This window comes from Homarus americanus, unplaced genomic scaffold, assembly GCF_018991925.1.
Source record: "Homarus americanus isolate GMGI-L3 unplaced genomic scaffold, GMGI_Hamer_2.0 scaffold32583, whole genome shotgun sequence".
NCBI lineage: Eukaryota > Metazoa > Arthropoda > Malacostraca > Decapoda > Nephropidae > Homarus > Homarus americanus.
In genome coordinates, this window is record NW_024713129.1 from 14,762,338 (window position 1) to 14,788,730 (window position 26,393).

Below are 26,393 nucleotides of genomic sequence, written 5' to 3' on the forward strand. Positions count from 1 at the left end.
TAATTTTTGTCATTTCGATTTACCCGGTAGCTACTCTTTACATTACTGTATCTCTACCTAATTATTTACTCGGTACAGTATAATGTTTACATAGTCATTATGATCGTATTTTTAGTGGTAAAATAATGAGAACGAGATATCATTGTTTTATATGTTAGGAATGATACATTTGATATGACTGAATTAAGTAAAACTGATATCAAGGAGAAGTAAATATAACAGTACTGTACCTGTTATATATACAGCTCCTCCCCGACTTACGATGGAGTTAGGGACCCAAATCCAGGTCGTAAGTCGAAAATGCTTAAATAATACATAGAAAATCTAAAATGGGTGTCTCGTTCTCTTCTCAGCACCACAAAACTCTCACTTTTAAGCTTGCCAGCCATTTTAAAGTGAATTACAAAGGAAAATTTTCTCTGTGTACTGACGTTGGGACTCGAAAATGCGTAATTTGACAAAATTTTGGTAAGACTGAGGCAGGTTGTAAGTCGAGTAGGTCGTAAGTCGGGGAGGAGCTGTAATGTGGTTTATTCCTGTCGCTTCACACACACACCAGCATCACCCGTCTGCAGCACCTCCCTCCCCAGTAATCACTCTACGCCATCATTTCTGCTCATCCATGCCTGCTGCTGTGGCTTCCTGGGTCTTCATGTCTCTCACAGCTAGTACAACTTTCATTTCATTCTTGCAATGTTTTTGTTTTTGGTCATCGTTTCCCACTCCTGTCATCCACCTCTTACTTATACAGTACTACAGTCTTTCTCACAAGTCTTACCTCCCATTTTCCATAATTGTCTACACCATCAGAGCCCATCCTGATATGCTCTCCGACTGATGCTTCTTTCTCTGTCACAACTCATCATTTCTATATTTCTTATTTTATGTACTATTCTATTTACCTCACTGTACTTTCTCATTTCTGTATCTTCATGTTTGCTCCTCCAGCATCCATGCTTCACACCCATATAATATCATTGTAGTAATTCCACTGTTCAGTATATCACCAGCTTTACCTTGTTAGGTGTAGACACACATGTCTCACACCACTTATTACTTTGTTTTCTTCCATTGGCCAACACATCCATTCCCATATACCTGAAACACTTCACTTCCTCTATTTTAACTCACACTTGTTCCTCCTCCTCTCCCTACCCTCTTTTTTGCCATCACTCTACTTTTGTTCGCATCTATCTGAAGTTTTTTCAAAGCATGAAGTACTGTATATGCAGTAGTATATTCAAATGGAAGAGGTACTACTGTACAGTATTTCATATACAGAGAGTACTGTACTGTACTGTAAAAGCATGTTTGTTATACTCGTTCAAAATGCTGAAATTGAAGGTAACAGCCAGGTAGTGACAAGACAGAATTAAGAAAATGGAAAATAATTTTTTTCTGTAATTATTTGGATAAGATAAAAATTGTCAGCTGTTGTGTTGTTGTAAAATTAGGTTATGTAGACCTATTTATTGCTGTATATAAGACTTATTGAAAAAGATGATACAGTACGTATATAAAAAGGGAGCATGTGATAGACCACTGTGAAGCGAGTGAGCACAGTAGATTCATGCCATAGTTGGAGTAAATAAAAGGCTGTAGTGTTTTGTCACAGTTGTTTAACACACACACTGATGATGTGTCAGAGGGTCCCTGAAGTGAAGGTGTTGATGTGAAGTAAAGATACTGGAGGAGGAGGGAGGGAAGTTAGGTGCTCAGCTAAGATGATAATGACAAAGTTGAATTTATTGGGATATGTACAAAAGAAAAGTGAATGCAAATGTACTGTATATAAACTCAAGGTAATTGATAATAGGAAGTTAATCAGAAATATGGCCAGGTAGACAAAAGTCTCAATACAGTATTAGGGTTGTTGATGGTGGATTAGAAGCTAGATGTCAATGACAGTTTCTTGACAAATGTTAATTACCAGAGGTTTAAGGTAAAGCAATACAAGGGCAATAATACAGTGTAGTGGGATTTGTCAGATATGAACTCCATGAACGAGTGTAAGTGTTTGTCACATGGGTTTATGGATGATGAGTACAGTATACTGTACTGTATATATTTAAGGTTGATATTTTAGAAAGGGTGTGCAGTGAGGAGAAGTTGAGGAGGAATACTTAAGAAATTAGTATAAGATATGATGTAGTGAATGAAATATGGTACTTAATAAAGTTAAAAGGTGTAACACTAAGGTGGTATGTTACGTACCTGTGGAGAAAATGTCTGCAATAATGTATAAAGTGACATGAAGCCGCCATCAAGTGTTATAGATGGTCTGAGTGAGAGAAACATAGTTTAGAGGGGCTTTATGCTGGAAAAGTCAATGGAATATGTGAAGGTCATGATGCAGTGTGTGAAGGAGTAGTGTAGGAGTCACCTTTATGCATGACTCAGGGCCTCTGAGATTAACAAAGGGAAAGACTTGACAAACATCTGTTCATTCTACAAAATGCTGTACAAGGAAAAGTTAGTATGAGTATTATACTACATTTTTTATTGTAAGTGGTTACCATTGGTGTTGCTTATATTCAGTACAGTATGTTCATGCTGCAAAGTAGGATATCTCAGTTTTTAGAAAATTTCAATAAAAAAGTTGCTAAATATTATACTGTAATGTTGATTCGAGATTCATGAACAGTAAAACCTTTATTTAACGGAAATTCTGTTATATCGAGGGTCCATTAGATGTGAAACCTCCATCTAACAAACTATAGAAATGAAAGTCCGTTATATCGAGGGTCCGTTATATGTGGAAACCCCCAACTAACAGATTAGATAGAGAAAAGTCCGTTATATGGAGGTTTCACTGTATTGTACATTAATGATCAATATTACTTGATTATTCATGTAAACGTCAATGATTTTAGCACAAATGTAAAGAGTTATTGTCTTACACAGCTGGTATACATAATACACCTCTATAATAGGACAAAGATGTCAAATACTTTACTTGTACTGTAATTATATTTTGTTGAAAGACATGACAAGTACTTCGGTATGTGCAAAACCTTATTAATTATAAAAAAGTTAAGGCATTTGACTTACAGTATACAGTAGTTAAGAAGGGTAAGAATACTCAACCCTCACTGTTACTGATGGCCACATTAGTTACAATAAATGAGTTGTGATTCCATTACCTGCACTTTGTTATTGTTGCTACCAGGGACTCGGCACAACTTTATTTAAATGTATAGATAATATCAGTTAAATACGTGTAAATAGTATTAGTATGCCATTGTACACCAAAGTTTTTAATACTGTAGCTAGTATAATAAATAGTAAACATTATTTGCTGGCCTAACTTATACTTGTGGCATCTTGATTTAGGTAGAGGAGGATGAGGCATTTATTTTATGTATTTTTTTCATGATTTATCAGTTAAAATTGATAAATACTGTATAGCTCTATAAATATATTTTATAAATGGTTTGATATTTTTGCATTTTTAGATAAATGTACATCATTTAAAGTTGGTAGGTACCTTTAGACTTTTTTATTAATTATATAATAACTGATTGACATTCTACAGATTCAGAACTTTTCAAACTACTGTACAAACACTGTGGACCATACATTTATTTATCACTTAATTTTGTCCATGGATATACCAGTATGTAATTCATGTCGTGGAAATTTCCCATAAGTGTTGATATAAAGATTTTTTCAAGTGTTTATTATATACTGTATGTAACTACTGTACAGAACTATTCTTTATAAGTGTGATCCAGTGAACACGTTGTCTAGTTTATTATTGTCATCACAAAAATATAAATCTTTCATGTATTTTTGGTGGGTTTTAAAGGCAGTTTTGTAAAGGGTTTGAAGACAGCTTCTCTTTGTTTTAATAATGAATTTATATATATATCTCTCCTCAAGTTATATTTTAAATTAAAATTTATCGAATGAAAATTATTGAAATGTTGAAGGCTTGAACGTTGATGAATACTTGAAATATTTGCTAGTACTGTACAATATGTTAGTGGTGCAGTTGCATGACGGATAAAGTCAGAAATTTGTTTTTGTTTTTTTCATGCACTCTACGCACTGTATGTAGCAATACAACTCGTGTGCAAGTGTGTGTGTTTGTGTGTAAGTAATAAAGATAGCCTGTATATGCACAAAAGTACAATATGCAGTATATTTGTGTTGTTGCAGCTGATAAAGAAGTCAAAGCCTTATGAAGAGTCTGAAGTTTCATAATTTCATGTACTGTACAGTATACTGCTAGGCCTTTGTATGAATGTTCAATTTTTTGTTTTTTAATTTGTGTTTTTTGCAATTGAACTTTGGCACACATGGCATGGCAAAGACAAAATAAAGAGTTGCTTTTAGCTATTTTGGTGCTAAACATTTTGCATCCAAATAAAGCTGTTGGTTTTTGTCCATTTTATTGTTTGACTTCCACCATATATTGTCTTTAACAAGGTTGTGCATGTAGGAACATGTACCGTCAGGGTCAAAAGTTCACTCACGTCCAAAATGAAGGAGCATCGACCCCAAATGAGATGAAACAGTCGGGGTAAGTCAGTTTGGAGACTCATTCCCGTGACCCGGTTTCACCATAGGGAGCGAACCTTTGTTCCCAACTGTACAGTATTTTACTTATGACCGAAGTCTTCATTGGAAAGTTAAGAAGCTATCCCCATGTTCCCTTTTACAGCATGCCTTTCAAATTTGCGGATTTTTATTTCACGGATGACACCCTGGATGTACCCAAGAATGTCTAAGGGCAGTTTTAAAGTAAAGTTGCTGGCATATTCGTGGCCGGTACAGGAAACCATTCGTTCTAGAGAAAGTAATTTCCTTTACCTGTATTGTATATACTGTATGTGTGTGTGTACTCACACACTCATATATACAATACAGGTAAAAGAAATAGTTATCCTTAGGGTAAACACAAATGGAATATATATTTCTTTGTACACAAGTAAACATGTAACCCGCTCCCCGGTCAGCAAATGTTATACGTGTATTTGCAAATTTGCCGATTAACTGCTATTTTGAGAACCTAACCCCCGCGAATTTGAAGGGCATGCTGTACAGTATCTATTTTCCTGTATACAGTATTGTACAGGTAGATAATTGAAATACTGTATGCAAATTACTTAAAATGTTTACTTTTATTATGTGAAATAATGTTACTTGTGCAGTACAAATATTAACATTGCTAACAAGTAAAGAAAAAATATATCAAACTGTCTCAACATATTGTACTGTACTGTAAATAGAAATACAATCACCTCTGGTACATGTAACATTATTAGTAGAATTTATAATGTTACTGCTTTAACATTTGGAAACTGGACATAAAGAAAAACTGATTAAAAAGATTAGATAAATACCTTTAGTGAAACAATGTACTGTAATTAGCTTTACTCTTTATGGTATTCTAGGAAGTAATCAGAGACTTGAGCTATATTAATATAGACAGGTGCAATGAAAGTAAAACAGCAAACAACCTTAATAACTAAACAACTCTTTTTGTAATAACTGAGAGAATTTTTTATTGCTACATGTTAAAGATCCGACTCATTATAGGGATAAACAAACACTGGATCTCATCTTAACTAATGAGGAGGGTATGGGTGGCTATACTGTATTGAGATAATTTAGCCTCCATCAGCACTAGCCATCACTTGACATTGCCCTTCAGATTTAATTTTTATTTGACACATAATAATAGAAGGCCAAAGTTGAAATATTACAATGTGGGAGGAAGCAAGGCATATTGACTGGCCTAATAGGTTGAACAATTAGAATGTGGATGCTTGTAAATAATTTACATCTCTGGGTGCTGGGTTTGAACTGGGGCCACCACGGTTGACAGTCACGCACCTAGTCCAATGGACTACAATTGGCTTAAACCATGGTTGCCCCGGTTCAAACCCGGCACCCAGAGGTGTGAATTGTTTACATCGATTTATTTATGTATATTACAGGCTCTGATACTGTATATGTAGATGTTTCCTGGTAAATCATAGAGAGTAAAGTTAAATAGTTGATGGCAAAGCCTGTTAGTTCAAGAACAACCAAGACATGTTATGCATTAACCAAACACCAACTTTCCAAAGTTAAGAATAAATTTCAAGCGATGGGTTGATACCAATGATGAGCAAGAAACCTTTAACCCTTACAATGCAATTCCTACATTTTAGCATTTTATTCTTGCTACAGCCAGACAATTTTATTCAGCTTAGGGAATCTTCTGCAGCCAAAGGGTTAATAAATGGATTATATAAACAGTACATCATTAAGTATATTTTGTATGGCCTTCATACAAATCAATGATAAGAAAACCTAGACAATTATGCCTGACACCTTGATAACAAACACACATATTTGTTGAGAACAAAAACTTATACTAATTTATTTCTCTTAAATTACTAATAATGTTGATAGAAGGTCAACCTTTTTAAAAAAGTAGAATGATATTTTAGCAAGTAAGCATTCCAAGGGAAATTAGGAGAGAGATGACACAACATAACAAGACTCTGTTAAACTCATATTATCCACCATCACACATTACAAATAAATGCAACAAGTGTGTTCAGTGTTCACCACACACACACACCACTTACAGCTACCAAAGATTCTATAAATTGTATTTGCATTATAGCTCTTGTAATATATATACAGGGTATATATATTTTTTATTTTCACATGATATTTGATGGCACTTGAAAACATCTAGACATTTTGAGATGTATCTATAAATCTGTACTTTATATTTTTGAGCCCCTTAAAAGATGGTTAACATTTACAGCTGTAGAGGAGAAAACATCTCACAAAAAGACCTGAACTTTTGTACATGCTTATATAGTATTCAGAGGTTAAAAAACCAATACAGTACTGTGTCATCAATAAACCCCTGATAGATTCCTTAACTCAAAAACCATTCTGGTTTCAGTCGCTTTTTACAAATTTAGTTAAAATTATATAATACAGTTTGTCAGACATTTGAACCAAGCGGTCAATATGGAATAACTAAGTGTAATTACATTACTAATATCCCTAACATTTAAACTTATAAAGAAATTACACACAACAGTAAACAAAATGTGTCATAAATACACATTCATAAATATAATGTAAATACCAAACCAACATCCAATTCCAAAGACACAATTTAAGTCTATATCAATATCTGACAACATTCCACCCCAATGCATTTAGTGTACTGTAATAGGCTAGAAAGATTGAGTGTCATGATCAAAAGGAAGAAAGCATTGTCAAGTTATCAAAGTATTGTGGCCACATTATCCTATTACTAAGGTGCTTCATTAACCCACTTTAGAGAATTAATCATAACAAATTTAAGCATCTCAAAGAATAAATACTAAGAATCCCACAGACTTTAGCCTTAAAACCAATAAAAACACACACACACACCTTCAACCAGTATGAAAGATCTCTATCTGGCCAAGGACAGAGAGAGACGTATGTAAAAGCTACCTAGAAGATACGAGTTTCTTATTTTGGAGAAAAAAAATTTGAACCATAAACACACTCCACATCCCAGTCACACCATTCATTCACTGCATATAAACCTCATTCATTGCTCAAGTTAAATTTACCCCCTTGTTAAAGTACAAATGTTCTATTATATAATCACCACGCATACATACAAACTAACACGCAGACCCTACTAGTGTCCCAGCCAGTAGTCTCCCCAGAATCTTCTCTAGTTCACATAATTTAGTCTATGTATATTTGAATTATTATTGAGAGCAGAGATTTGAGGTAATATTCCCCAGCTAAAACTTTATCCTTTAAACAAATATGTCACTAAATAACATCTCAGTATTTGTATAACAAAAGTTTATGAATGACAATCTCACTCTATATTCAATTTATAATATACATATTATAAACACTTCCATTATTGATGAATTGTTGACATTCTTCTGAGACATGATACAGTCTCCCCTTATGTACACTTCTAACTCACACGTTTTGTTTTTAATATTTTGTGAAGTTTGTTTTAATTCTGAAGACCATAATATAAAACCATTTACATTATACAGTATTAACTTTCCACTCTCTCAAGGAAGCTTTTAATGTGACAAACTGATCAGGTCTAACATAAATGAATAACACTTCAGTGACCCTGTCTGACCTGGTCGGTATTTCCATAATATTTTCATAACTATAATATTGCAATCATTCCATACTCTTAAAATTGTTATATTGTCTTGATGCTATTAAAAACTTTTTCTATAATACTGTGATGATTGAGCAGAAGGTGGAGGTGCATGGTGGGGAGGAGGCCCTGGAGGATGAGAGGGAGGGGCTTGTGGTGGCGGAGTGGACCACTGAGCAGCCGTTGCATACTGCCCTTCATACTGGGGCCGACTGCCATATGTCGTTGGGGGTGGGACGGTTGGAGCGACACTTGAATAAGGAGGTGGTGGGACAGTGGGATTTGGTGGTGGAGGAGCTGCAGGGTTCGGTGGGTATGTGTACTGAGCTGGCTGGGTGCTGTAGGGTGTGGTGAAAGACGTAGAGTACGGAGACGGTTGGGAGTGGGTTGGAGGAGGCTGGGGGTGGGCCGGGGGAGGACTTGTAAAAGTATGAGTTGGTGGAGGGTGAGTTGGGGGCATGTGAGGGGGAGGATGAGTGGGTGTTGGGTGATTTGGAGCATTGTGCTGGAAAGATGAGTGGGATGAGTGCTCTGGGGGGTCTTGGAGAGGAACTGTTATGAGATTGGTCCTTGCAGTGGTCATGACTGGGATGACAGAAATGTGGTGTGATGTTCCTTGGTGAGTGGAAGGTGACTGGTGAGGCTGTGAATGACCACTGCTAAACTGTCCAGATCCCTGACGTCCAAACTGAGAACCAGAATATGAGTCGCGGTGTTCGTAGCCTTCCTTTCCAACTCTGGGGTCTGACATTGATCGTGGATCTTGCCTGGCCTCCCCTCTTGGGTCCCCTCGTGGTTCCCGACATTCACCTCGAGGATCACGATGACTCAGACGTTCCTCTTTCATGTCTTCTTTAGGGACTCCCATAGCTCCAGACATTTTCATGTGCCGGTGATCAATATGAGCCTGCATGAGAAATATAGGGTCATGTGCATTAGTCTACATGTGGAGAGGAGAGACCTACAGTACAGGGTAGGTGAAGAATGACATAGGGAGAGGTTGTAAGAAATGTCATTAGAGATAAGAAATTAACTAGAGAAGCTGCAAGAGACTGCACATTATAGAGAACTGCCATCATGGCTAAACCAAGGAAGTATGGAAAATGGCTGTAAAACGGTGATGATGATGAGAGATATGGAGCAATCATTAAGTGTTTGGATAAAAGATCAATTGAATGCAACTGTGATTTTGATGATTAACATATATAGTATAGGAAAAATCAAACTCACTAATCATTGCTAAGTATCAACTTATTCATACATCATCTCAGTGAAAATAACCACAACACCTTACCTGTAGATCTCTCTGGGACAAGTAAGTGCGCTTGCAGACAGATTTATTGATTGTGTAATTACACATAAAGACTGTGCCCAGGCCCGTCTGCTCCACCCTGGCCACCCGCTCCCCACACCGAGCACACACTCGGTCCTCACTCCGGGCACACCACAGACAAAACACATGCTTGCACGGAATCTGTACACACATGAGCCAATTAGTATACAATATTTCTGAAGCAATTGCACATCTACAATATTAGGTATGATACCCTCCACAATGAAATAAAGGACAGTGAGGAACTATCTATTACTGTGACAATATTAGACACATCTTCCTGTAATTCCTAGATGAGAAGATAATGAAGATCCTGCAGGGTATATTATTAGACTCTTCATATCTTTAAAATACCCACAACAGCATAACACTACATTAACTGACGGCATTTTGGAAAGACTATTTTATTAATGTAGAAATATCAATACTAAAAAAATTACATTAATGATGCTAATAGATATGTTAACCTTACCATTCGTCCATAGATGAGAATTGGCTTGTTACAGGCATCACAAATATGTATCCGTGGAGAAAGCACTTTTTCTCCAATCAAGTTAACTGGATGATCCCAAGACAACCGCAGCATGGGAGCAGGTGGTCCCCGGTCCAGAGTTGTGAAGGTTGGAGCCTCCAGTGATGAGATGTCACAGTCTTGATCATCTACAGCAACAGGAGATAGCAAGAAATATTACCAATAAGATCTGGATGATTCTGTTCCACACCAAAATAAAATATTACATCTTCAGGTGGGTAAGATTAAACTTGCTCTAAGGCTCTGAAGAATAACAAGAACTGCTCCAAGTACTTCATGGAAATGTTACTATAAACCTTTGTATCTTTACTTGTGTATAAATGGACCAATTAACAGAAGATGGAGAGCCAATCTAAGTGTCCTCATCACAAGCAGTATACAGTACAATAACTTGGGCCCCTAACAAATAATGAAGAAATTTATGATACACATATAAAAAAGTGTTGGTCTAACTTACATTGTTTTGCCTTTGGTGGTTCATTCTCGTCTAGTGTGGGCTCTTCATCCTCATCCTCACTCTCTATCTGTCAATTAACAAAAAGATTGATTGATTGAGTGAAATATCTGGCATCGCAGCCTGTGGCCATTTGACGCCGAAAATGAAACTCATAATTTAATTAACAAATGAGAGAGTAGAAATAGTTTAAATGAGAGATGATCATTGCTAGGTTGAACTTTAGTTCACCAAATGACATGAAAAACCTCAACTGAACTTCTTTACACTGACATATTACTGTACTGAGAAATACATTTTATTTATTTTTTTATCATTAGATCAGAATTCTTGGCCCTTTTATGGGGAGGTATCAGAAATGGAAGGCTTCCCAAACATTTCACTTTTTATTTACAATAAATAACTATAGTGCAATTAATTTGTCTACAATAACAAGGAACACATAAAAGGTAAAAAATCTCCATCTTAACATAACCTTTTTTATTGGAATTAAAAAATATTAAATTATCTTTGACATACAGTATATTATTATTTAAAACTCACACATTAGGCAGATAATTACTTATGAGATGTGAAAACATGAGGAAGTGTATATTTACAAACATTTGGTGACTTAAGCAGTTGTCACATTAAAAATTTTTAAGGTCTATCAAATGAATCTAGAATTACCATATTTTCATTTATTCTACAATATCTTTCACAATAATTATTAAAGGGCTCAATGTAACAACTACTGCATCATTTGCTTATAATAACTATTTAAAAGTAATGGAGCTCACCACCATGTTTCTCTTTTTAACACGTAACGCTCGTGGTGGAGCCTTTGCTCGTCCTCTTGGCCGGCCCCTCCCTCGGCCGCGTCCCCGGCCTCGGCGTTCCTCATAATCCTTGGCTGAAAGAGGTAATCGTGTGATGACAAGGCCTATATAGAGAACAGATAACATTTGATATCCTGTACAGAGATAAAGCAAATGACAGATGGACATGGTCTTATTATCCAGATCATCAGAATGCAGTACAGGAACTAGCAAATACCGTAGTACTGTATCTCACCTTCTGGCAGTTTCGCTTTCCAATGAACCAGTGCACCTAAACTATTATCTTAAGAGATATTAACTGGTAAAGACTACAGGGGCTTAAGTGCTACTTTACCAAACATCAAAATCTGTCACACTCAAGCAGGAACTATAAGGATGATATCCTTACAGTGAAAACCTGGTTGAAAATAATGATTACCGTAAATAAATTTGAATTAAACAAATTAGATATCAAATCTTGGAAGTAGTTATATACTGTACATATAACAAGACATCTACAGTCATGATACAGTATATGTACAGCTGGTAATATGTATAACTAGCCCTCTAACTGGTGGTCGTATACACAGTACTGTAGATCATTCCTGTGTACCATCTCAATGCTCAATACTCACTACAATGTGTTTTTGTTGTTGTGACTGGTGGTGCAGCCACTTCAAGTGCTATTAATACATATCCCTAGACTGTTAAGTTTTCTTTATAAGATGTGAGACAATTTTGATAAAGTACAGAAATAATACAGTAACAGTGCAACAGTGAGGATGTTACCACAGACTGTCCCTGACATTGTATGTCATGATGAGCAAACCTAAGCTAACCAACCTAACGTAACCTAATCTTTTTTTGCAAGGATCAGTGTCATCTGCTAAGACCAATCAGAACAAATGTCGGACAAATAGCTGTAATATGTCATGGTCCACATCCAGACAATACACAATAAATTTCCAAAATTAACTTTAGTAGCGCCTCTCCTCGACATTTACCATTTCTTTATAGAGTAATGTCTAGTGTACCTTCACAGACTATTATCAAACAACAAATTAGTTTCTAGTCCACAAGTAATCAGCTTTTAAACACACTTTACCCAGTACCCCGAGTCACTAGCCGGGCCTTCAGTACACCTAGCTTTACCTCATTAAGCTCAGGAAACTTTGTTTATTCTTAACATTATAGCCACAATGACTTCACTAAAGTGTTATAAGTCTGGTGTGTGATAAATGTCTTACACTTTTCTTCCATCGGCATGACTTAATGTTTCTGGTCAACAACCAACGCTGATCGATGTGTCTAATACGGATGGTGAACTCAAGAAATGTGGGACATTATCTTCATATTTTAACCTTTTCATCCAAACTTTATTACTTATTTTAATTTTTTGTTAAATTTAATGTGATTTCTTATAAAATGATTTATATATGTAACCATTTTTAGTTAATTTTTACATATAATATGTTTTGTAACACGGATATAACAAACTTACAACTCAACAAACAACAAGAATTCATGCATCATTTATAAAATATTTTGTAATAATATTAACTAAATAAACCACTATAAACGTCACCAATTATTAGATATTTGAGTATAATATAATAACATATACTAATAATGTAAAACTAAATTAAAATTACTCAATCAATATTTATATTTTAATAATGTAATCAGCCTTGAAATATAACTTTTCTCGTCATTTCAATATATTAGACTCAATTATAATAAATATGTATATAAATTAAGTTTATTTGTGCCTTAATGTGGGAAAATAAGGTCAAGATGAAGAGTCACTCGAGTCAGGACACATTGTTCAAGGTCACAGACGTCATCACAGAGGGCTGGACCAGTGAGTATAACTTCCTCTTTTTCATAATTGTATGCATATTTACAGTGAGTTATACCTCTTTTATTCGTTTTATAGATATATGACGTCGTATTTCAATGGTTGTGATTGATAAAGTAGTATGACAAGCAACAGGAGGGTGAGATATAAGAGGAGAGGTAAAGATGTGGGTGTTTCACTGGAGGAAAGTCCTATCTAAGGCAGCAGCGGTGACTGAACCTTCTCTCACTATCACCACTACTGTCATGTGTTGATCCATTTTTTTATAACTGGAATGTGAATATCTGTTTATTTCCTGTGGCGGTTTGTTGTTGAATGGCTGGCTTGCTATGTGGGGTGACGGTCAAGCAGGCACTTTTATGTAATATCAAAAGCTTATTTTCCCTTATCCAGTATTATAACAGGTAATGTTTTAAATGATGGGATACACTTGTTAATTATATATATATATATATATATATATATATATATATATATATATATATATATATATACATATACAGTAAGTCATTTAGATTTTTATAAACTGGGTATAAGTAATAAATTTTTTAATTGGCACTTCACTCTGACCTAATTGTAAAACTTCAGAAATTTTAATATTAAATTAATTTATATCAGATACTTTTCTTGTGTATAAACTGTAGAGTATAGAAGTACAGTATTTTCTCCTTTGAATGAAACAAAAAATAGAAAACATTATTTAGAATGTCATTAACTTTATTTTGAGTTTGCAATACAGTATGATGTTGAGTGATGAAGCATATGGTGTTAGCTGGTATGGTTATTCCTTCTCACAGTTTTTCAGATATAATATTTCTCTTTCTTTGAATTATAACTAAATATACTTTGGAATACATATATATTCATTGGTTAGAAAGAAAAAATCAGATGACAGAAAAATTTAATGGGTTTAGGAAAATTAAAGAATTGTATTTTTTTCTTTAGTTATTGTTATTTTTTCTTGGAATTTATGACAGGTTATATGGTGGGAAAAAAGCGTATCTTTTGGTGACATATACTGTACACCCAAGTTGATATTACTGGAGACTGTTCTGTAGAATACAATTAATTTTACACTTACGAAATTTCTGTATTTTATTGAATTAACTCAGGAAAGGAAAGTAACTGATTTTATTTATTATTATTATTATTATTTATTATTATTATTATTAATATTATTATTATTAATGTTGTTATTATTATTACTTTATTATTATTATTATTATTATTATTATTATTATTATTATTGTTATTATTATTATTTTTGCTGAAAGAGATGATCCAAATGCAGGTCCATGTGTGAGCTCCTTAAGTGCCAACACAACTTAAGAATCTCTTATTAATGATAGTAACTATGATACATTGTGTAGATAATGTTATTTCCCTGTCAATAATACTTAGTAATAGTCTCACATTGTTTCAGTCTTAGTGAGTATAAACCTAAAGTAAAAGTGATTGTAGGAAGTCTTGTTTATTGTTTATTCTATAAGACTTATGTGTAGTACATGGCTGTATTTGACCTACACTAGCTAATACCTGCATATTCCAGCCAGATGTGGATAGATTTACACTCACTCATGAACACTGGCTCTTGTTGAGACTACTGTCACGCCCTTGAGAGTTTTCTGTCCTCCAAATTTCACTATCCATGCAAAGCTGACTTATTTCCAAACACATAGTACTCTCACTCCAGGAGTTACTTAATTGTCCAATCTTGGAGCACCTGTGAAATCGTCAAAGCAGTTCTTATCCACAATTGGTCAGACAGAGTCGTAGGCATGGTTATGCCCATGAGTCTCAATGTATGGTAACTTGTGGTCCATAAGGTATATTGTACTGTACTATATACTGGTAGTTTTTTTTACCATTGGAACACAATGATAGTCTTTCCCACCATATCTTTCCTTATGAATATTTTCTCTTGACACTGAAGACTGTTGGACAAAGATAGATTGGTGGCCATTAGGTTTGACCGGATGGCACAAACACTTGAGCACTTGGTCAGTGGGGGTCTGTGGAGAGAGTGTTGTGTGGGTGGCCTTTAGTGGTCCCTCGGTTAACGAACACAATTCGTTCCAGAAGGTCGTTCGTTAACCGAAAATTCGTTAACGAAACCGTAACCATTGGTTTAATTAATTGGTTCCAGCTCACGATTACATACAAACTAAAATAAATGCAGTAAAGTACACTTACTTTGGGTGTGTATTAGAAGGCTCCTGGTTGATGATGATGGGAATTAGAAGTGGGGGTGAGGAGAAGGGAAGAAGGCAGTGGGGTGGAGAGAAATCACTTCATGCTGCCATTTCACCCATAAAATTTTAGTTCACTAGGTGTAATTCAGGATTATCTTAAATCAACACTGCACTGCACTATATATTGTCAATAGTAAAATAAATTTCAGAATGACCAATAGTTGTAATGTAAAAATAGTTTATGTTCAAGAGAGTCTCAAGCAAGATACTTCCTCCACTGAGCAGGAAACTGGAACCATTCTGGGTGAGTCATGTGGCTGTTTGCTACGCTAAAACTAGTTCCTGTACTTCAGTTATGTTAAATAATTGTTAAAATGACAAAATTAATGTAAGACTTGGAAAATTATTGAATAGTACAACCTTCTTGATATTTACTCAAATGGTAATGAATTTAAGCCTAAAACTGATTACTGTATTGGCGGACTAATACTACAGCTGGTGAGCAGGAGAAAGCAGTAATGTTGACACAATTTCAGTAAAGATTTTGTTAATAATTTTTTAGAACCAAATTTAAGTTCTTATAGTAAATTAGATTACTTAAAATTTCGTTAACTTCAGGAGTTGATTAGCCAAGGGATCACTGTATATATATATATTTACCCTGTACTCTATATGGTGTGTATCTGATTATGTTGGCAGCCTTATTTTTACACCTTGGCCAACACTGGCACATGTTCGCACATTGAAGAACACGTACAAATTCAGTGCTTACCAAGAGTGTGTAACAAAGAACCATTGACTGCCCGACTGGCTAGCAAACTAATGAGAGATAAAGAGAAGAAAGTAAATTATGTAAAACCACGTTAAACTCAACTTCTTTGTGCATTTTGTGTAGATACCGGAAAACCTTTTCTTTTGCATAAATACTGCATTAATATAAGCTGATTATTAATTATTAAAATAATTTATTTATGAATTTGTTCTTTTTTCTTGGAAGTGTTATGAAATTATTGAAAAGGATGTTTTAACTAATAATAAGGTGTGTTAAGTTAGGCCTCAGTGTGATGTGTATAGATGAGCAGTGTTGTGAAAATGGTGTGAAGGATTTTAAGGAATGACAAAATTACTAAACTCATCATCATTATTATAATTTTACAGCCATTTTTTTGTTGGTATGCATTAAAAGCTGCATTCTACTAAGTTCAAAGTCGAAGTCCAATTTGATGGATTATTGGGTCACCATCTACAGTACAGGCAGTCTTATTCACACTAGAGTCTCACTCACTGTGTTATTACTGCATCTCATGTTTTTGTTTGGTATTGTTTTCATTTTCCTATTTTCTAAAATGAAAGGATAAAACTTTGGTATGTACAGTATCTTCAAGTTGCATATACAGGGGGGTATACAAGTAATAAACCTATTCATAAAACATGAATATCAACATTGATTGAGATTCTTTCTGTTGGTGTTCGGTACTGTAGTTGTTTTTGCATTTCAGAAGGGCCTCAGAAATAGCTGTTCTCTGTAGCTTTTCTGTTTTCAATTCTAAACATATTTTAATCTTCAGATAACTCAGTCTGCATTAGTTTTTATTTGTTTATTTTGCTTTATGTAAAGCTTTTGAGTCATGATTTATGATTAAGATAATTGTTCTAAGCTGGTGTACTGTACTGTACTGTACTGTACTGCTCTGCTCTGCTCTGCTCCTGACATTTTAGGTACTGTAGCTACTGGGTAATGCTGTACTGTATATGTAAAGTACCTGTACAGTACCCTTATTATAATTTTTTCTTAATCACTGGGAGGATCTAATTTGTGGTACAGTAAATTAAGTTATACTTATTTAAGCCAAACAGTTGATCTTCTTTTGTCTTTATGTTATTCAAATATTCTTGGGAGGTAATCAACTTCACCAGTCTTATCATTAACTCATTTTGCTCACAGCTGCTTCTACTTCTGCTTCTAAAATTAGCACTGGCGACTTGTTCTTTATACCATCTCCACGTCTCACTTCCTCTATCCCTATCACGGTACAGTTCGTCTACATTACTCTGTCAGTCTTTCTTTTTCCTGCTTCTGCCTCCAACAGGATCTTTGGGTCCTAACTTATTTGTGGTCTTGTCCCAATTATATCATCTTACCCGGATAATTTATTTAATAATTTTGTATCTTTCCCTGCAGTTTTGTCTCCTGTTATCATCTATCTCCTTGTAGTTCCTTTTTAGAAAGTCTTTAATTTGTGAAGCTCTTTGTACAACTCTCACCTTTTATCAACTTTCAACTTATGTATCTTTCCATTGTAGTCCTCTCACTTTTAAGCCAGGTTTCTCTTAGATACTGTAAGTGTTTTCCCTCTCTAATGTCGTTTTTCTACAAACATTATCCACTGCTGTTCTATTTCCTGTTCTTCAAGTCCTTCCAACAATACTGAAAATATTTTTTTTTAGTGAGTGGAAATTCTATATACAGTCTCTCCTCGACTTGACGGTTTTTGAAACTACCAGGTTGTGTCAAATCAAAATGTAAGTCTAAAAGGTGAAAATAATACATAGAAATTCTAAAATGGGTGTTCTTTTTTCTCAGCACCACGAGAACTCCCACTTTACGCTTGCCAGCCATTTTAAAAGGAATTACAAATGAAAGTTTTGTCAGTACACAGCGCGATCACTAACGCAGGATTCGGAAATAATGTGAATGTAGAAATATTTAGACCACCACGGCTCGATGTGGTGAGTCGAGGATACCCCTGGTGTATATCTATTATTGTATCTACTGTATCTGTCTTTTTATGATAGTGTCCTCTCCTAGTTTATATATACTACAACTTATTTATTTATTTCAAAGAACCAGTTGATATTGATTCATTTTTCACGAGTAAAATCTGTATTCTAAGTATCCCCTGTACAGTACGTAGGACCTTTGTTGTTGTTTTATCAGTAGTACTAGATGGATGTACTACTGTAGAGTATAAGATACTGTATTTTATTTATGCCAGTTACAGTATTACCAAGAAGTGTTCAAGTTACATTTGCCAAGATAAGTGTTCACAAGTTTCGGTGTTACCAAGATAAGTTCCACAAGTTACAGTACAACCAAGACAAGTGTTCACAAGTTACAGTGTTATCAAGACAAGTGTTCTCAAGTACCAGTCACAGTGTTGCCAAAATGGTGTTCACAACTGCCAGAACCAGTGTTATCATGGTGCCTATGGCTACACTGTTACATTGTATACTAAGTGCCACGTCAAGAGTGCCAAGTTGTGTTTAATGTCGTGTGCCTTTTGTTGATGCCAATGTTGCCATTGATCAGAGAAAGACATTGCCAAGTTGCAGATAAATGTCAGAGTAGCAGTGTTATGTAAGTGTGGAAATAGCAGCATTAAGGTGAGAGAACTGAGAGTGTGAAGTGGGTAAAGTGAGAGTAAGAGACGGAGACAACGGAATGGAGGAGGAACTTGGAAAGTTAACCTAACCAATCAACTTAAAGAAGAAAGTTAACCTAACCAAAACTAACTTAACGATAATCTAACCTAGCTTAATGGTATCCAGTTACAACCTACCCTCAAAAACTAACCTCACCAAATGTAACTTAGCTAAACCTAACCAACCTTAATGAAAACTAAGAGAAGAGGAGGAGGTTGTGTGACCAGTTATGTGTGATTCATAAGTAATCTAGGGATCTGTAAACCGGTTCTTTAAAGGGGGAATGGGTGCCCTAACCGGTTATCATGTAGCCTTAGTCGCTACGGTCTGTTTGTTTTTCCGAGTGTGTGTGTGTGATGTAGGTGTAGGGTGTGTTTTAACGTTTAATCTTTCGTCCCATGCCCGACTTACCCCCTTCCCTTACCTACTTACCCCCTTCCCTACTCTACTTACCCTCCCTTACATAACTCTTCCCTCTCTCATTTCCACTACCTCCCATTTTCCTACCCTTACCACCCCCCTTTCCTTACCTACTACCACCCCCCTTCTCCTTACCTACTTACCCCTTACCCATTTACCTCCCCTTTCTCACTTCACCCCCTCCTTCCATACTTCTTACCCACCACCTCCCCATTTCCTCCATACCCACTTACCTCCCTCTTACCATTTCACCCCCTTTCATACCCACTTACACCCCTTCCCTCACTCCATCACCCCCCCTTTCTCACCTATCACCCCTCTCACCTTACCCCTTCTCACCCATTTCATTCCTCTTACCTACTTTCACACCCCCCTTCCCCTCACCCACCACTTCTTCTTACCTACTTACCCCCTTCTCACTCCACTTACCCCTCCACTCACTTACCCCTCTCACCCCTTCACCCCCCCTTTCCCTTACCACTTTCACCCCCCTTCCCACCTTTACCCCCTTTTCCTTACCACTCTGCCCTTTCTTCCTTACCCTTACTTACCCCTTTTCCTATATATTTCTTCCCACTTACTTACCTTCTCACCACTTGCCTTTTCCACCCATTTAATTCTTTCACTTACCAACCTTCTCACTCTATTTAATTCCTTTCATTACCATCACCCCCTTTCTCATTTCACTTACCTCTCTTTCCACTTACACCCCATTTCCTTACCTACTTACCTCCCCTTCCTTTACCCTACCATTTCTCCCCCTTACTCTACCTCCCTTTCTTTCCTTACCTACTTACCCCTTTTTCACTCCACTTTACCCCTTTCCTCACCCACTTACCCCCTTCTTACTCACCACCCCCCTTTCCTCACCAACACCTTTCCCACTACCCCCTTCCCTACCCACGCACTCTCCTTACCCCACGCACTCTTTCTCACTTACTTACCTCTCCCTCCCCACCCACTTATCCTCCCTCCCCACACCCAACCCCCTCTCACACTCCACCTACCCCCTTCCCCACCCACACCCTCCCCACCCCCACCCCTTCACCTACCTCCCTCTCCACCTGCACCCCCCTTCCCCACCCACTTACACCCCCTCCCCACCCACTTCACCCCCCTTCCCCTCACCCACCCCCTCCCCTTACCCACTTACCCCTCTCACCCACCACCTCCTCCTTCCTCCATTTTCACCCCCCCTTCCCCAATTTCACCACCTCCCCACCTACTTACCCCCTTCCTCACCTACTTACCCCCCTTCCTAACTACTTACCCCTTTTCACCTACTTACCCCCCTTCCCTACCTACACACCCCCTTTCTTACCCACTTACCCCTTTCCTTACCCATCACCTCCTACCTACTTACCCCCTTCCTTACCTACTTACCCCCTTTCCTTACCCATTACCCTTTCCCACTCACTTACCCCTCTCACCCACTTCCCCTTTCCTTACTCCATTTCTTCACCCCCCTTTCCTTACCCTACTTACTTCCCCTCTTTACCTCTTTGTGCCTTGCTTGTCTTACCTCTCCCGCTCACCGGCTGCCTGGGCGGCTACAGTCACTGAGCCGCATTATCATGTTGCACTAGGCTGGAGGTGGGGATGGCGGTGTCCATATCTTGTTTCCCCCTCCTCTGTCCCTCTACCCCCATCCTCCCCCTCTTCTCACCACCTCAAGTTGCTGTTGTAATAGTTTGAAGCCTCATACATGTTTTGTTTTTGTGTGTTTCAGTACAAAAGGAAATAATGAGTTTTCAATAGGCCGGTTGGCCTGTGCATGGTAGCTCCTGTCGAGAGTTACTACCACACTTTATCATCCATGAATCTATCTAGCCTCCTTTTAAAACTTTCCTGCGTTCCAGCACTTACTACAAAGTTGCTAAGCTTGTTCCACTCGTCTACCACCCTATTTGTGAACCAGTTTTTCCTATCTCCCTCCTAAACCTAAACTCATCCAACTTAAATTCGTCGCTACGAGTCCTATCCTGCTCGGATATTATAAGAACTTTATCTATACAGTATCTCCTTTATTGATTCCTTTCACCCACTTAAATACTTCTATCATATCTACCCGCACTCTTCGTCTTTCTAGGGAATGCAAGTTTAGTATCTTTAATTTATATTGATATGGAAGGTTTCTAAGTCCTGGAATAATTTTCATCATTCTTCGCTGCACCGACTCGTGAATTGATATCCATTTTATAAAAAGGGCACCAGAACTGAACAGCATAATCGAGGTGCGGCCTGACTAGCGCAAGATATACAGGATAGTTGCAATATGACCTGTGCATTCTTATTACTTACACTTCTAGATATAAAACCTAATACTCTGTTTGCCTTATTTCGAACATTAACGCACTGTTTTCTAGGCCGTAGGTCCGGGCTTACAAGTACCCCTCACAAGTCGGCTTCTCTAGGTTGATGCTGTTAAGGCAGCATACATTGACTGTATTTGTTCTTCCAAATTAAGTACGCTGCACTTGCTGGTGTTGAATTTCATTTGCCATTTTTCTGACCACTCCTGCAGTAGCCACAGCACTCGCCTTTGAAACGAGAAGAATCGTTTGTTCCAATATATAGCCAGTTGTAATCTAATCTAGCCTAATCTAATCAAACCTAGTCTCACCTAACCTAGCATAACCAAATCCTGCATATCCTAACCTAACTTAACCTAATCTAACCTAACCCTAACCCAACCTAATCTAACCTAACCCAACCTAACCCTAACCCAGCCCGACCTAACCTATCCTGACTAACGTATCCTAATCAACCTAAACTAAAACCAAACCAACCAAACTTAACCCAACTTAGCAAGTCTTACCAAGTCAGCCTAAGTTAGCCTAACCAATTTAACATCGTAACCAAATTCAACCAGATTTAACCTCACCTAATAAGCCTTACCTAACCTAACCCAGTTGAAAGTGTTAAGTTACTGTACGCTAAGGTTAAGTCAGTGTACTCAAGGGTTAAGTCACTGTACTCTTAAAGGTCAATTTATTGTACTGTTAGGGTTAAGTCTGTACTCAAGACATCTATCCACTATACTCAAAGGGTATAGTCATTGTACTAAAAAATTTAAGCCAAAGTACTCAAAAAGGGTTAAGGTAATGTACTCAAAGGGTAAAATTACTCACTACTCAAAGGGTTAAGTCGCTGTATTCTGTGTGTGTGTGTGTGTGTGTGTGTGTGTTTTACCTGAGGTGTGACTGTCTTAAGAATTCACATTAATTAAGGGTATCTGCAGGTATGAGAATGTTTTATTGCACACACACACACACACACACACACACACACAAGCAGCTCGACATTCACAATAAACAAAGGTTATAATATCAGTGTCAGGCCGTAACAACTATCAGCTGTGTGTATACCTGACTCGGTAACACTCACCTGACACCACCGGCACACACACACACACTCGTACCACCACTTGATCTAGGATTATTCCAGGCTATAGGGTACATCTGTTGATATCATAGGTCACCTCCTCCTCTTCCTCCTTCTTCTCTTCCTCCACCTCCAAGTCACCATCACCTCCTCCCCTTTCTCTTCCTCCTCCCCTTTCTCTTCCTCCTCCTCTTCGAAGGCACCACGATCACCTCTTCCTCTTCCTCGACGGTTAGGTTAGGTTGGGTCAGGTCTTAATCACCTTAAACCAAACCAAACGCTCTACAATCATCCCCGACATGACAGACGTGTGTGTGTGGTATAGGCCTGGGCTAGCAACACCTCCGGGCACCACGCGGGTGTAAGGGCCTAACACGGTGCCTGTTTTTGTTACCTCGGGGAGCTAATTTTAGGTGTTGTGGGAGCTGGTGGTATTTGGCGGAAAGTTAGGGAGAAATGTGAAGGTAGAGTGTATGTGTGTGTGTGTGTGTGAAGGGGAATGTGTCTCTCTCTGTCTTTGTGTGTGTGTGTGTGGTATAGTGTCTTTTTGTGTGTGTGTTAAAGTGTTTTATTATTATTATTATTATTATTATTATTATTATTATTATTATTATTATTATTATTATTATATTTGTTCCTCTGGCTGGAACATATTGAGAGGTGAGGAAAGACGAGTAGCAGAGGCCATAACTATAACAGATCTGAACAGCTGCTGTGAGGGGAGATAGGAGGGGGGGTGTAGGAGGGGGAAAGTGATTTTTTTTAAGGGAATTAGCCCACCCGGGCGCAGGTCAACGATCCACAACGGAGCCTGGGGAAATAGGAACAGAAAGAAATTAAAAATGGAGAAGAAAAAGGTTATACTGTGTTAATCTACACCACGAAGATGCCGGAAAACCAGCTTTTTAAAGTGAGACAGATTGTATGAATATGGAAACACAGAAGAAGGCAGAGCATTCCACAGTTTGGCTGTGTGAGGAAAGACGTGAAGGGAGGCAAGGAGGGTGTGAAGTAGATAAGATGGAGGGTAAGGTAGATAGGAAGGGAGGGAGGGAAATGAAGGAAGGAGATAGGAAAGTGAGGGAGGGAGGTAGGTAAGTTGGAGCGTAAGAGAGGGAGGTAAATAGAGAGCAGGCTGTGAGGTAGGTAGGGAGGAGGGTTAGTGAGGTAGGTAGGAGGGCGAGGCAGAGGAGTAGGACCTTGAGACATGGGCACTGTCTGGCACTGTGTGTGGGCGTTTTTGGCACTGTTCCCACACGCCCCATGTTCCGTGGCCTCCGTGGAGGTAGGTGTGTCTGTCTGTCTGTCTGTCTGTCTGTCTGTCTGTCTGTTTGTCTGTCTGTATGTATAATAATAATACTGATAATGATAATAATAATAATTAACGGTTTATTAATAATTACAGCAGCCATAAATGGCGTGATTTAGAGCGAGTCATTTAACAAGAATTTCAACACAGTTACGGTACAAAAGTGAAAATGACAAGAAGTGAACACACAAGTTATCTCGAATTGTTAAAATGATTTTTACAGTGACCGGTATAGGCCTGTTTTTATGGTCATGTGGGCTGGATGTGGTTGGGATATCGGAACAGCAAATCGTGGACGAGGGATCTCAGGTAGTAGCAGGAGACGGTGGTGAGGAGGTTAGTGTAGTAACTTCGTCATAAATTGACAGAGGAGGAGGTCATGGTGATGACCAGAGAGAGAGTTGAGAGTCGTAGTTATGTCAGCAGGAGGACCAGGAGAGGGAAGCAATGGTGAGTTGAGGAAGTATGAATGTTATGTGTAAAAACAAAATAACATTCACGAGCTTCCAGGAACTTGAGACAATGGAGGATGTGGGAGATGATAACAGGAAGATATGAAGGTTTTACTGACGTGTGCATGCTATCCTGTTGAGTTTGTTATCTGTAGTGACACTGGGGAGCTTGATGGTGTGTGTGTGTGTTAATACAGATGACAGGGCAGTCGAGAGGTGATACTACTAACCTCTCTCTCTTTCTCTTTCTCTCTCTCTCTCTCTGAACAGAAGAACATCACTAATATTAAACTGAGTCTCAACCTTGAATCATAGTGACATCATGGGTGACATAAGCGCCATACCCTATCCGTCATACCCCACTGTCAGTAATCATTGCCTGGCAGGTGTTCTCGTGGTCAAGACATGAAACATCACTATTGTCTTACAAGGGGGAAAATAAGTGTTTAATGTTACAAGATCTGTAGTAGAAAATTATATGGAAGTTAAGTGTTGAAGTTTAAGTATATTAGACCCATATTAAACCCACATTAATAAGGGCGAAAACAACATACTCCTGCCTCCCCCAAGAAGTATCTTTACGATTTTTATGTGAAACAATATGACACAACGGATGAAAGATTTTGACAACCCTACCGAGACAACAGGAGTCACAGTGTTCATTCTGAAATTCATCGATCACCTTCCATAAAGATACTTCTTGGGGTGGTGGTGTGCACACGTTCACTTAACCCCAGACACTACTGAAGTATTGGTGTGTGTGTGTGTGTGTGTGTGTGTGTGTGTGTGTGTGTGTGTGTGTGAGGAGGGTCACACACACTTGCTTCATTACTTGTATACCTGAGGGAGGGAGAGAAGTGTGGTGGTGGTGGTGATAGCCAAGTTCCTGTTAGCTGGCTGCCTGACTGTCTGACTAAATGGCTGACTGTGATTGGTTATCTGGGTGTCTGGCTGCCTGTTGGTCTGGCTGTCTGTCTGTGTGTCTGGAGGGTGACTGCACATAGAGTTGGACCATATAACAGGGGGCTATATTGAACGTGTACAGTGAACCCTCCATATAGCGGAATCCTCTCCATATAATCCGTTATAGATGAGGGGGGGGGATGAGGGAGGGAGGGAGGGAAGGGGAGGTATTGGTGAAGTATGTTGCATGAGAGATAAAGAGAGAGAGAGAGAGAGAGAGAGAGAGAGAGAGAGAGAGAGAGAGAGAGAGAGATACAGATGACAGGTGGCTCAATTGACACCTGGCTCACACCCATCACCTTACACACGTGCTTCATCCCCAGGTAGACAAGACAGACAGCACCTGAGGGGACATAGTGAAGAGTGTCACCTGTCAGGCCTCCGTCAGGTGTTTACCTTTACTTGAATGAAATAAACCCAACACCTTTATTGTGTTGTTTACCTGAGGGTGTGGCACAGGTGTAAAGGTGTGGTGGATACAGGTAAAGGTATCTACGGTGTGGTATACAGGTGGTGCCATAACATATACATACATACATTTAATACATACACGTTGGTATTATGTAAGTTGTTATTATCTGATAGGTTGCCTGGGAAATTATGGTGGAATTGTTGTTGTGTTGGTGTTTGTGATTGTCGTTGTTGTTTATTATAGTTATTGTTTCTGCTGCTCCAATCATTCTCCCCCCTCTCTCTCCTCTTCCCCCTCTCCTCCTCGCCTTTTTCTTCCTTTCCCTTCTTCCCAGAGTCACCCCGAATTCCTCCTCATCCCCACCCCCTCCACCACCCCATCACCCCCCCTCCTCACAGCCTGGTGGGGGTTCCAAGGTTACCTTAAGGACAGGACACGCCCCTAGTACTAAAGCAGAGAGTATGAGGCTGTCTTCTATCTGCACAGCGGTATAATGTATGTATGTATGTATGAATTATATGTATGTATATATTAAATGTATGTAGTATGTATTGTGTGTATTATATATAAGTACGCATGTGTTAAATGTATGTATGTATGTATGCATGCATTATATGTATGTATTTATTAAATGTATGTATTATATGTAAGTGTGTATGCATGTATATATGTTTGTATGTATTATAATTATGTAAGTATGTATGTATGTATATATGTT

General features: G+C 37.9%; 2 protein-coding genes across 7 annotated transcripts in view; one reads left to right on the forward strand and one right to left on the reverse strand.

Moving 5' to 3' along the window:
- Nucleotides 1-1,288: 1,288 nt before the first annotated feature.
- Nucleotides 1,289-12,582, reverse strand: LOC121868375 (E3 ubiquitin-protein ligase Hakai-like). Of its 3 annotated transcripts, none has more exons than XM_042368921.1 (6): nt 12,510-12,582; nt 11,245-11,357; nt 10,469-10,535; nt 9,952-10,139; nt 9,441-9,620; nt 1,289-9,053 (listed from the first exon to the last, which is right to left on the reverse strand). In XM_042368921.1, exons 1-6 carry the CDS (start codon nt 12,526-12,528, stop codon nt 8,208-8,210), a joined length of 1,413 nt encoding a protein of 470 aa, XP_042224855.1. In that variant the 5' UTR covers nt 12,529-12,582; the 3' UTR covers nt 1,289-8,207. The 3 variants fall into 3 exon arrangements, with proteins under 3 accessions (XP_042224855.1, XP_042224865.1, XP_042224873.1); XM_042368931.1 differs by having other exon boundaries at nt 12,415-12,535; XM_042368939.1 differs by lacking the exon at nt 12,510-12,582 and adding an exon at nt 12,368-12,492.
- A 412-nt stretch (nt 12,583-12,994) lies between these two features.
- Nucleotides 12,995-26,393, forward strand: part of LOC121868386 (glycogenin-1-like) — a 42,870-nt gene continuing 29,471 nt past the window's right edge. For 2 of the 4 annotated variants that reach the window (XM_042368951.1, XM_042368992.1), the window contains exon 1: nt 12,995-13,123. In XM_042368951.1, coding sequence (XP_042224885.1) covers nt 13,036-13,123 — 88 coding nt within the window. In that variant the 5' untranslated portion in view covers nt 12,995-13,035. The remainder of the gene's footprint in view (nt 13,124-26,393) is intronic. The other 2 variants (XM_042368973.1, XM_042369001.1) reach the window with 2 other exon arrangements.